At 43.2% G+C, this 13,209-nt stretch overlaps 1 protein-coding gene across 1 annotated transcript in view; it reads right to left on the bottom strand.

Annotated features, from left to right (window-relative positions):
• Window positions 1–795: 795 nt before the first annotated feature.
• LOC118563573 overlaps window positions 796–13,209 on the bottom strand; it is a 209,987-nt gene continuing 197,573 nt past the window's right edge. Inside the window, exons 6-8 of the mRNA XM_036138672.1 lie at window positions 12,850–13,176; window positions 11,676–11,959; window positions 796–873 (exon numbers count right to left, since the gene is read on the bottom strand). Of these exons, the coding sequence (XP_035994565.1) occupies window positions 796–873; window positions 11,676–11,959; window positions 12,850–13,176 (689 nt within the window). The remainder of the gene's footprint in view (window positions 874–11,675; window positions 11,960–12,849; window positions 13,177–13,209) is intronic.

Here is a 13,209-nt window from a genome sequence, read left to right on the forward strand (position 1 = left end):
CTACGTGGAGCTGGCATTGGAGACGGTGCGCTAAAGCTACGTGGAGCTGGCACTGGAGACGGTGCGCTAAAGCTACGTGGAGCTGGCACTAGAGACGGTGCGCTAAAGCTACGTGGAGCTGGCACTAGAGACGGTGCGCTAAAGCTACGTGGAGCTGGCACTGGAGACGGTGCCTTAAAGCTACGTGGAGCTGGCACTGGAGACGGTGCGCTAAAGCTACGTGGAGCTGGCACTGGAGACGGTGCGCTAAAGCTACGTGGAGCTGGCACTGGAGACAGTGCGCTAAAGCTACGTGGAGCTGGCACTGGAGACGGTGCCTTAAAGCTACGTGGAGCTGGCACTGGAGGCTGAGTCTTTGAGCTGCGGTGAGCCAGCACTGGAGCTGAAATCGAGGGCGAGTCTTCCAGGACCCCTTCTTGGGGCTTGGGCGGAAGCGGTTCCTCCTGGACCCCTTCGTCGCCTGCTGGTGGAGAACCCTCTGGAGACTTGGGCAGAGGCGGACCCTCCAGAGCCCCCTCTGGAGACTTGGGGAGAGGCGGACCCTCCAGGGCCCCCTCTGGAGACTTGGGGAGAGGCGGACCCTCCAGGGCCCCCTCTGGAGACTTGGGGAGAGGCGGACCCTCCAGGGCCCCCTCTGGAGACTTGGGGAGAGGCGGACCCTCCAGGGCCCCCTCTGGAGACTTGGGGAGAGGCGGACCCTCGGAATCTCCCTCCTCGTTGCCGAGCGGAGGCGGACCCTCCTGGGTCTTCACGTCGCCCGCTGGCGGCGACCCCTCAGGGACAGGAGCCGATGCGTCAGCCAGAGTAACCGCTCGCCGGCGTTTGCGGCGGAGGGACGGCTGCGGCAGAGTGCTCCTCCCTTGGGTGTGGCGTCTGGGACCAACACCAGGGGGACAAAACGCCAGCCTGGAACCCTCAAATGAGGCCCACTGCAAATTAGCTCTGTAGGGGACAGAGCTCCAGGGCCGCAGCAGGCTCATCATAGAAGAAAAAAAAAAGTCAGGGGAAAAAAAACAACAAAAAAGTGAACGTGCTGGTCTGGCGATGGGTCCTGTGTTGGCCAGGTCGTTCTGTCATGAATCGGAGCAGAGGACCCAGAATTCAGCCAGACCAGCAGAGGTTCAGATCAGGTTCTTTATTAACAAAAAGCAAAACAGGGAAAAAAGCCAAAAAGACCGTCAAACAAAAAGACGGCACAAAAATAAACAGAGTAACGGGGCAGGCACGGCAGGAACAGGCAAAACAGGATGGCTCAGGTTTCTGGAGACAAGGGGGTCAAAAATCCAAAAGCAAACCAATAAACAAATTTGCAGGAGGAGACTCACCTATACTCAAACAGACGACCTGGCACTGATGTCTGGTCTCAACAGTTTATATGGAAGTGGAAGCAGGTGAAACCGGTGAGAAGTGATTGCAGCAGGGGTGGAGTTAGGCAGGTGTGCAGAATAAGTAATTAGACCAGACATCAGTGCTGAGGCTCAAAACAAGAACAGATCAGACAAATATAAATAGCTGACAAGACAAGTGGACAGAAACAAACTACACACACACGATCTAATAAAGAACAAAACAACCCTGAAGTACAAACCTAAAACAGAAAATAAAGCTAAGACTAAAACTGATGACAAAACAGGATAAACTAACAGTAAACAAGAACCTAGACAAGACAAAACTCAAAGCAACCAGAGAACCTAAGGAAGGAGGGCAAAATACCTTAAACATAAACCAGAACGTGACACAAATAGACTGTGTTTTGTGGACGTTATTTGAATAGCTGGCTGAACTAAAAGGAAACAAACGGGCCTGCAATAAAATAAAAAAATAAATAAAAAATAACTAAATTTAAGCGCTTGGATGCGTGCAAATTAAACTAAATGAATGCGTGTAATAAACGGAACTGAACTGTTGAATACTGACGTTGTTTTTGGTAAGACACGAAACTAATTTAAAAGAAAGACTTAAATAAACTGAGATCATGTCTGATGAAGAAAGCCAGAATGAGGCCACAGGCTTGGAAGAGCAAGACTATAAAAGCGAGCTGTCTTTCAAAGCGCTCAGCGCAACTCGGCGTGGTAAACTTGGGCAATGCACTCGCAAAATGAATGAGATCAAAGCTATAATGTGTGAGAATGTTGATGTTGAGGATGTGAAAAAAGAAGTGGCTGCGTTCCACACAATACTGAATGATTTTAAGTTCTGTCATGAGTCTACTCAAGCTTTGTTGTCTGATGATGTGAAAGAGAGTGAAAATCTTGATTGGTATGAACCTAGAATGGCTAGATATAATGAATTCCTTGCTAATGTTGATGAATGGTTAAAACAACATAACATAGATCCACAGACACTTGTTGATGTGACTGACAGTGTGTCCAGGGTATCTAAGACTGCATCAAAGACTTCAAAAATATCCTCCACAGTCTCATGTATTCGTATTCAGCTAGCTGATAAAGCTGGTTTATTGGCTAAAGCAAAAGTTTTAGAGGAGAAGCACAAAACAGAGCTGGAAAAAGTAAAGTTACAAGCAAGAATGGAAACACTTCAATTACAAGAAGATCTTGCTATTTCACACAGTAAATTAAAGGTGTTAGAGGAACTTGAGCCAAGCCAAGAAATAAAGCCACAATGTAAAACAGAGGATGATATGAATGCGTATCTGGAAGGATATTTACAAAGACACAAGACCAAAACTGTTGAAGTTAAATCCAGTGAAAGCAGCAGAATTGACTCTATCCTGTCTCCACCTCACTTTGCTGAACTAGGAGCAGTACCTAAAACCCCATTACAGAAAACCCTGCGTGAACATCAGATGTCTGAACCACCACCGGTAGCAGCAGCAGCAGCAGCACCCGCAAAACAAAAAATGAAACCGAATTCATCTAAGGTCACTGTAACAGATGTACAAACAAGAAAGGAATCCACTCCTGGAAGGGACCGGTCTGAACATTCAGATATTTCAATACAAAGACAGTCAGACTTGACAAATCTGCTTGTTTCTGTTGTATCTCAAACATCACTCCCTAAAAAAGAAGTTCCTGTTTTCAGTGGTGACCCCTTAGAGTTCCAGCTCTTCATGCAGGCATTCAGACACAATATAGAAGACAAGACTGACAGTAATGAGAACCGACTGTATTTCCTTGAACAGTTTACAGCGGGCCAACCAAAAGAACTTGTCAGAAGCTGTTTACATCTGGATGCTACAGCTGGTTTTATTGAAGCAAAGCGTTTGCTGAAACATCATTTTGGAAATGAGTTTAAAATTGCATCAGCTTATATGAATAAGGCCTTGACCTGGGCTACAATTAGACCAGATGATGCTAAAGCACTGCATAGTTATGGACTGTATTTAAGAAGTTGCAACAATGCTGCTCAATCTTTTCAGTATATGTCAGAACTTGATTTACCATCAAACATGAAATTAATAGTGTCAAAACTTCCATACAAGCTCAGAGAAAGATGGAGATCTGTTGTATGTGACATCATGGAGCAAACACAGCAGAGACCCAAATTCTGTGATCTTGTTAAGTTCATCGAAAAGCAGGTGAAAATATTGCAAGACCCTGTGTTTGGTGACATTCAAGACGTCACTAAAATCAGCCAACCAAGACGGGTGTTAGCAGATGTGCCACATGTAAAATCTGGCGCAAAGAAAAGTTTTGCTACCACAGTCTCCCCAGTCGTTTGTGTTGCTGACGCTAACAGAATTTATCCTGTGAAAATGGAAAATGGAATTAAAGGCCCTACTGCCGATGTGAATGATGCATTTCTGAAACCATGCACCTACTGTAAAGGAAATCATGCTTTGGAAACTTGTCAGAAAATAACAAAACTCCTTCATCAACAGAAAGTTGATTTTCTGAAGAAAAATGGTTTCTGCTTTGCGTGTTTGATTAAAGGCCATCTAAGTAAATCATGCAAGAACCGTTTGATATGCCGCTCATGTGGTAAGAAGCACCCCACTATCTTGCACATAGCAAACAGTCCTCCAGATGGCGCTGTAGGAAATGTGACTGTCTCTTCAGTGGCCAAGAAAGATGCCAGCAGTGGCACAGACTCAATCATCCTGGGCATGGCATCTACAGTCCGAACAGGGGCCGGTACCATCGACCACAAACTGCCTATCGTGCCTGTAAAGGTAAAAACAGCCACAGGAACTCACATTGTTGAAACGTATGCTTTTCTGGATTCAGGAAGTTCCGCAACATTCTGTACAGAGACGCTCATGGAGCAACTGTCCATAAGAGGAAGGAAAACGGACATCTTACTTCGAACCATGGGTCAAGAAAAGCCTGTGCAGACCTACAATGTGAGTGGACTCCAAGTATGCAGCCTAGATGGTGATGACTTCATAGAACTTCCAGAGGTATTTACACAACCCGCCATACCTGTTAACAGTGAGAACATCACATGTGAGGAAGATCTCAAACAATGGCCTTACCTTCAAGCGGTCCAGTTGAAGTCCATCAGTGCCAAGGTCAGTCTGCTGATCGGAGTGAACGTTCCCAAAGCCTTAGAACCGCTGAAGGTCATTAACAGCCAAGACAAGGGGCCGTATGCTGTCCTAACACACCTGGGATGGATAGTAAACGGACCTCTGGGTACTAGCCCACCCTTAGACCAACATGGACGACCACAGATAGTAGCCAACAGAATATCAGTGGCTCGTCTGGAAGAACTCTTGGTCCGACAATACAACCAAGATTTCTCAGAATTGCCGCACCAAGAGAAGGCAGAACACTCTGTTGAAGATAAAAGATTCCTTCAAATAATGAATGAATGCATCACAAAGAAAGAAGGTCACTATGAATTACGACTGCCGTTCCGCAGAGATGACCTTCACCTGCCGAACAATAGGAAAATGGCTGAACAAGAAGCTCTAGGCCTCAAGAAAAGACTAGAGAAAGACCAGTCGTTTAAAAATGATTACGTCAACTTCATGAATGATGTTTTCAAGAAAGGGTTTGCAGAAATGGTACCTGAAGAACAGCTCCTCCGGATGGATGGAAGACTTTGGTACATCCCACACCATGGGGTCTATCACAAACAGAAAAAAATCTATCCGTGTGGTTTTTGACTGTACATCTTCATTTTGAGGTACTTCTTTGAACTCTGAGTTACTGCAAGGCCCAGACCTTACGAACACCTTATTGGGTGTACTCCTTCGTTTCCGACAGGAATCAGTGGCAGTGATGGGGGACATAGAGGGAATGTTCCACCAAGTCAGAATTCCTGAAAATGATGTGGACTTTCTGAGATTCTTATGGTGGCCAGATGGTAACACTAACCAACCACTCAGAGAATTCAGAATGGTTGTACATTTGTTCGGAGCAGTTTCCTCCCCGAGCTGCGCAAACTTTGCACTCCGACAGACGGCTGAGGATAATAAGAATAAAGCAGACACTTCCGTTCTTGCCACCATCAGACACAACTTTTATGTGGATGATTGTCTCAAATCAGTTCAAGATGTAAGCAAAGCCATCACTCTGGTCCAGGACCTGAAGGCAGTATGTGCTACACGTGGATTTAAGCTTACCAAATGGACTAGTAACAGCCGTGCTGTCCTAGCCTCACTACCCTCAGAGGAACGGGCCAAAGAGATTAAGAACATTGACTTGGAGAGAGACAAACTTCCTGCAGAACGTGCTCTTGGCATGCGATGGGATATTGAATCTGACACATTCTTCTTTAATATCACTTTGAAAGAACAACCACATAATAGAAGAGGAATTCTGTCTGTGCTTAATTCAGTCTACGATCCCCTGGGATTCTTATCACCAGTTATGCTGTCTGGAAAAAAAATCCTCCAAGAGTTATGCAAGATGAATTGCGGATGGGACGAAGAAATCCCAACAGCTCATGCATCTAAATGGAAGGAGTGGCTGAGAGAACTTCAGTTGATTTCCAGCTTCAGAATCGGAAGATGCTACAAACCAGCTGGCTTTGAAGTCACAAGTGCTCAACTGCACCATTTTTGCGATGCTAGTGAGGGTGGCTATGGGACAGTAAGTTACCTACGACTGACCAGCAGATGTGGACCTCCTCACATTGCCTTTGTAATGGGAAAAGCAAGAGTGGCTCCTTTAAAGGTAGTGACTATTCCCAGACTGGAGCTGACATCAGCAGTTCTAGCTGCTCGGATAGATCGAATGCTGACGAATGAACTAGAGTTTGAGATGATAGACTCTGTGTTTTGGACCGATAGCACATCTGTTCTCAAATACATCATGAGTGACACACAGAGATTCAAGACCTTTGTGGCTAACAGAGTAACGGTCATTAGAGACCTGACACAGAAGTCACAATGGCGTCACATTAGAACTGATCTTAATCCAGCAGATAAAGCATCCAGAGGAATGTGGGCAGAGACCTTTCTAAAAGGCACAAGTTGGATAGAAGCCCCAGACTTTCTGTTTGAATCCGAAGTTGCCTGGCCGAAGCTCATCATGGACCCTCTAGAGCTGTCTAACAGTGACCCAGAGGTAAAGCAAGCTGCCATAACTCTTGCCGCAGTAGCCTATAAGAGTCCTCTAATTCGCTTCATAGACTACTTCTCAGAATGGAACAAACTCCTCAGATCTGCAGCCTGGCTACTGAAGTTCAAGACGCATCTGATCCAAAAGAGGAAGACAAGTGTCACATTGAACCTGTCAATAAAACCAGATCCTGCAGACCGACAGTTGTCAGCAGAAGATCTCACCGCTGCTGAGGAGGCTCTTACGTCTTTCATTCAACATCACTCTTTTGGAGATGAAGTATATGCTTTACAGAAGGGCCAAGCTGTGAAGAGAAGCAGTCGACTCTACAAGTTGGATCCCGTTCTTCAGGATGGAATTCTGAGAGTCGGTGGCAGGCTGAGCAGACTGGCTATGCCTGAAGAGATCAAGCACCCGGCCATTTTGCCTAATGACAGCCACCTGTCAACATTACTTTTGCGCCACACTCACAAATTAGTAGGACACTGTGGAAAGAATCAAATGCTCTCGAAACTAAGAACAAAATACTGGATCCCAAAAGCCAATTCGGCAGCAAGGAGAATAACCCGTGACTGCACACTCTGCAAACGATGGCATGGAGCAGCTTTGAAGCAGAAAATGGCGGACTTGCCCTCGGTGCGAGTAACACCAGATCTGCCCCCCTTTACTCACACGGGCTTGGACTACTTTGGGCCTATAGAAGTTAAGAGTGGCCGTAGACGAGTGAAGAGGTACGGCGCCCTGTTTACATGTCTTGCCAGCAGAGCTGTACACTTAGAGATGGCCTACTCCCTTGATACAGATTCCTGTATTTCGGTCATCCGCAGATTTGTCTGCAGACGAGGCCAAGTAAAAGAGATTTTGTCTGACAATGGAACCAATTTCGTGGGAACAGAGCGGGAACTGAGAGAAGCTCTGGCTCAGCTGGACCATAGTAAAATACAGAATCATGTGCGTACAGAAGGAATCAAATGGACATTCAACCCACCTTACGGCTCTCATCACGGAGGTGTGTGGGACAGTGGCGGCTGGCCAGTAAGGGGTGCTCGGGCGCCGCCCCCTTTAAATCGTTTAGATAATAAATGATTTCTGAACTGCAAAGTACTTAGAAATGTATTTATTCATACTGTGTCCAATAGACATGTTAGAATTTATTAAAATAGTAAATACATAATTCTATTTAATTGCTCACATTGTGCACACTTCCTATGTGCAGGGCGCCGGTCTAATGGGAGTGAATGTAGCCGCGTCAACTTTGGCAAGCACGTGATCTGAGGCTGACTTTTAATTGGTTAGCTAGGGTTTTGCATAGGGGCGCACGGCTCTGCGTCCCGGACACACCTATTCTATTGCGTCATTACTGGTAGAGTGTCAGTACTGGCTAATTTTTTTAAAAACATTGTGTGATTGGACAATCCCCGATTCGACTCAGCTCAGCTGCAGTTCGTTAGGTTGATTCACGGTTATGCTTGCAAAGTTGAGTAGTTTCAAAATGAGAGAAACTTCTGTTTTGTCTTTACAAAAAATGCTTTTACAAAGCGTTCACTTGAAGAAAATAACAGGATAAAGGAGCTTGGACCGGATCGTCTTAATTTACAAATTCAGCAGCAGGCAAGTGATCTCTCCACTCCATGGTTGGACAAAGCAGTGTAGGTAGTAGTCAGCCAGTGAAGAGGCGTCGGACACTCAGTGTAGAAGACCATGAAAGGATTGCTGCAGAGGTGAGTTGTTGTGGAAAATCACTGTTACACTGGTTTATAGTAATGTTATTTAATATATTAGGAAGATGTGCTTTGTAGTTAGAAATACCTTTAGTTGTGTCTATGCTGTGTAGGTATGTTGATGTAATGTTTGTCAGCAAGATATTTTATTATTTAAGTTGTACTGAAGTTTATGGGTAATGGGGAATAAAACATTTGGTTACTGAATTTTGTATAATCTTGTCCCACAAAAATGCTGTAACACATTTCATAACACAGCCTTAAAAAATGGCAGCAAATGTTATTAAAATCAGGAAAACAATCTAGAAGAAGTCTTTTCAGAAACTGTCACGCTCTTGAAGATCCTCCTCACCACACCCATGACCACAGCTGAAAGCTGAAAGGTGCTTTACAACTCTGAAAAGAATCAAGACTTTTCTGAGAAACTCAATGACTCAGGACAGGCTGAATGCATTGGCCATGTTGTCAATGGAGAAAAGACTAGTCACAGAGATGACTGACTTTAACAATTAAGAATATAATTGAGAAATTTGCTGGGCAGAAGGAAAGGAGGGCAAAATTCATGTTCAAATAGTGCTATTTTTTAAGATTTGCTTTGTTTGTTTTTCATTTGTTTGTTTGTGTGCGCCCCCCTCAGTTTTTTTAGCACCAGCCGCCACTGGTGTGGGAGCGCCTCATACGGATCATCAAGAAAGCACTCTACTCTGTGATCAAAGAACAGACCTTGGACGACGAATGTCTTCAAACCACCCTCTGTGAAGTGGAGGCTATTCTCAATGCACGTCCAATAACAGTAACATCTGGAGATCCGACAGATCCTGAACCTCTTACTCCGAACCATCTACTACTGCTTAAAGCAAAGCCCATCCTTCCACCTGGGCTCTTTAACAAGCAGGACTGCTATGCTAGGAGAAGATGGAAGCAGGTTCAGTTCCTCTCAGATCTCTTCTGGAAGAGATGGACATGTGAATACCTCTCACTGATGCAGGTGAGACAAAGATGGAACGAGGTAAAAAGAAATCTGAAATCTAATGACATCGTTCTCATCATTGATGACACGTCACCCCGAAATTCCTGGCCGATGGGACGTGTAATAGAAACTTTAACTGATGCAAAAGGATTTGTACGTCGTGTTAAAGTCAAGACTCAGACTGGTGTTCTAGAAAGGCCAATCACAAAGCTTTGCCTTCTCAGAGACATGGCCTGACTGACAGACTGACTGACATTACTGACCAGTACCCTCATACACTTTACTGACCATAGAATGGTTTATTGAATTAAGCTTTCATGTTTTCTATGTAATATGTAAAGGTATTGATTGAGTGAATGGCTGTATATGCGGAAAAAATTAACTGCTATTGAATATCTGAAAATATGACTAAGAACAGTCTATGACTATGCTTACTGTATGTTGTCTTATGGACTAAAATGAACTTAATTCTTGAATTTTTTTGGAAATCCCTTGATTTTTCTTTTGAAAGGACTACTTTTTTCCAGAAAACAATTTTCTGATTTAGTAATACCTAAAGGAACTTAATGTGAAAAAAAGGACAAAAAAGAAAAAGAATGTGAAAGACTTTATTTGAATGCATGGACGGTATCGAATGCTCTTTGAAATGCACGGCTCCTTGTGAATGTATGTGTTGAATTGCCATAGTATGACCAATTAGGGGCCGGAATGTTGGAGCCGTTTGCATCTCTTTTGTTTTTCTGAATTTATTATGAAAACATTTGCATTCTAATTCTACTGATTTATTTTTGTATCTTTAGTTAGTGACAAACAGTTTTTCAACCGCGTGATGCGGGAGCGTTTTTGTTTGTATGCAAGTTAAAGACAAATAAATGCCTCTATTTTTCTAAGACGCGCGTTGGGATCTGACCTATACTCCTACTCTGAAGCGGTGGCCGCAAAGTTGCCGCTACAAGTTGTTTGAGGTAAACTGCACAACATTGGGTATAACAGGGTGTATTTTGTTTCATTTTTGGTATTTCTCTGTTATGTTATTAAAGGTAATTGTATAATTCATCTGTTTAAATGGAGTCACATGTAGTTGCACAGCTGATTGCGGTGGAAACAGTTTCTTGAGCGTCGTCGTCGGTTGCAGTTTTTGTTGTTTTGTTATTGATCACTGCGTTGTGGCAAATGTAACATCCTTTGGTTGTAAGCCAGTGTGGAATGTTACAATTAGTATTTTGTGAAAGCTTTGGATCAATAAATGCTCTGCAAGCCAAGAACCTGAAGTTTTATTCATTGAACGCAAGAGGACGACGCGTCAACTGAGTGCCAGTCAGCAGCCTCACCGCGGCTTAGGTTCGTTTTTGTTTTAAGAACAAGTCACTAAAATGTGTATTTATTGTTTTTAGACAAGTTGATTGTTTTATGCTGCTGACTTGGCCAGAACACTGTTGGAAAAGAGGTTTTAACCTAATTTTTTCTGAAAATGTTTAGGAAATTACAGCCTAAATTAGTTTCTCTGTGTTTTGTCTCTAATGTTCCACATGTAGTTTATCTATGGAGAGAAGTTGTGTTTAAAAGATAAGTTTCCATGTCTGGACAAATAACTGGATGGTTATTTTTTTTAATTGCACAAGTTACGGCTTTTGTATTTGAAGTAAAATTAGGGATAAAATTACAGTTTTAGAAAATTAATTTCTCTTCAGAGTGAGATTTGTAGTCTGCTGAAAGCAGGTAATCTGTTTTTAATGAGGTGGATCCAGTGAACTAATGAGGAGCTGCACAAAACATTATTATAACATTTATGAGATCATGAGGTTCTTCATGAGTTTCTTCCATGTTTCTGCAGCTTTGTCCACAGCCTGGAGCTCCAGGAATAATCCCTCCAGGAAACATTTCTCCTGGTGATGTTATCTCCATTCCATGTGAACCATGTAGGCGTCGTAGCGCTCTGACATGGTTCCAGTCTCACATGATCTGGACCATCAGCGGTTCCTTTAATACTTGGACACGGGTCAACATGTGAGACTCACTCAGTTTATTAAAACTGATTCAAAGTTTTCTAAGGAAATCCAGTTGATTGCACTGAGTTGTTAACTTTGCAGCAATTCCTCATTCTGAGCGTGAAAATGGTAAAAATAGAACATTGATACAGTTCTTACTAATGAAAACTTGAATTGAGAAGACAGACGGTTAAATTCTAAAAATATTTTATTCTAAATCTGTCGAGGGGGATGAATCATTTAAGAAAAACTGTTAAGATAAAATAAATAAGCCTAGAAACTGTTAGAGTAGATCCTGAAATGAAATAGGTGTTAATTTAATTTGTTTTATCTGGGACCCAGAGAGGTAAAACCAATTTTTCTGACTGTAGTAGGAAATCTATGAAGGGTCAGAGTTAATCTTTAAACCCTCAGATAATTCAGAAAGTGACACAGTTTCTAAATGAGAAGACAGGTCTGGACACAGAGGAAACAACAGGATCCAAGGCAGAAGAAGCTCTGGCTGCAGATCTTTAATGTTACTTACTGTGTTCAGGATATTGCTCTTGAAGTCTACAAAGAAATAATATTTCTCAGCTTCTTCTCGTCTCATGTTGCTGTACGCTGCTTTAGCTTCATAACCAAACTCCAGGAATTGTCTATCTTCATCAAACAGGATGCAGGTTGGAGTCTTTGGGGAGTCCAGTCCAAGTTCTTTACCCCATCTCTTTAACTGGGTCTCACCTCCTTCCTCTCTGGGTTTTAGATTGAAGGCGTAGCCGCTGTATCCTGAACCAAAGTCTATGGCCATGATCAGAGAGTCAGCTTCACCTGGTTGGAAAGAGAAGAAGGTTAGAGTCTGAGAAAAGAGACATTAGTCAGAACTTGTTTTTACAATAATAAGTTCTTATTTGTACAAGTTTATTATTTTTAAATCTGTAATTGAAAATCGAAACTAAAACATTAAAGTTCAGTAATTTAATCTCTAATTTTCCACAGATTATCCTGGTCTACCTGTCCTGTGATGGACTGCTGACCTGTCCAGGCTGTAGCCCACCTCTCACCCAATGGTTATATAGGCACTAGTGCTGGTCTGACTCACCATCTGACACACCTGTGCAGCTCTGCCCCATCAACATTAGCCTTCACCAGACCCACCTGCAACACTGACTATAAAACCACCTTTCAGACCAGTCGCTAGTGCCAAATTATTATGAGCCATCGGTGAGTTTAATCCAGCGTCCTGAATCCTGTCTGCCTGTTTCCTGACCTGTTTCTGCCTTCTGACCCTGCCAGGCCCGTCGGACCTGATTACTGTGCCCTGACTCTGCCCACAGATTCTGCTTTGGACTGTCTCTGGATTTCTGATCACCCGGCTCTGACTCTGGACCTGCTCTCGGATTTCGGACTCCATGCCACGCCACATGAGTAACATCAATCATGCTGCCCGATTGGACTCTGATTCACTTTCATCCTGTAGCAGTTTACTTGAAACTGTTTTAATACATCAGATGTTGTCTGGCTGAATCCTGGGTCCTCGCTTTGCAATCATTACATTCTATGCTTTTTTAAATCAGGTTTTTTAGAATAAAGTTTATATTTTTGTAACATTTATTCTTGAGCTGACCTTCATATTAATCACTTAGAATAAATACCACCTTCTCTGGTTTTATCAAAGATATCATCATGAATAAAATGTGACCTATATTTACAATACTGACCTTTGACCTTGAGCAGCACTTGTTTCTTAGCCAGGATTTCTCCTGACTCGTCATCATGGACGGAGCAGCTGTAGGTTCCTGAGTCTCTGTCTGTGGGGTTCTTCAGGGTCAGACTGAAGTCTCCAGATTCATAATTATTTTTCATCTCTGTTCTGTTTATATACTGCTTTTGTTGTTGTTGATATTGTAAGCAATACCGATCAGCGTGAACCATCCTGTCACTGTTGTTTCTCCAGGTTACTGTGACTTTATTTCCAGGCAGACGAACTGTAGTTTTAAAGGGCAGCAGAACAGACTCCACTCCTGAATCCACCTCCACCTTGTAGACTGAGAAAAACACAAAGATCAGCTGCACAGACA

The sequence above is a fragment of the Fundulus heteroclitus genome, chromosome 7 (assembly GCF_011125445.2).
Source record: "Fundulus heteroclitus isolate FHET01 chromosome 7, MU-UCD_Fhet_4.1, whole genome shotgun sequence".
NCBI lineage: Eukaryota > Metazoa > Chordata > Actinopteri > Cyprinodontiformes > Fundulidae > Fundulus > Fundulus heteroclitus.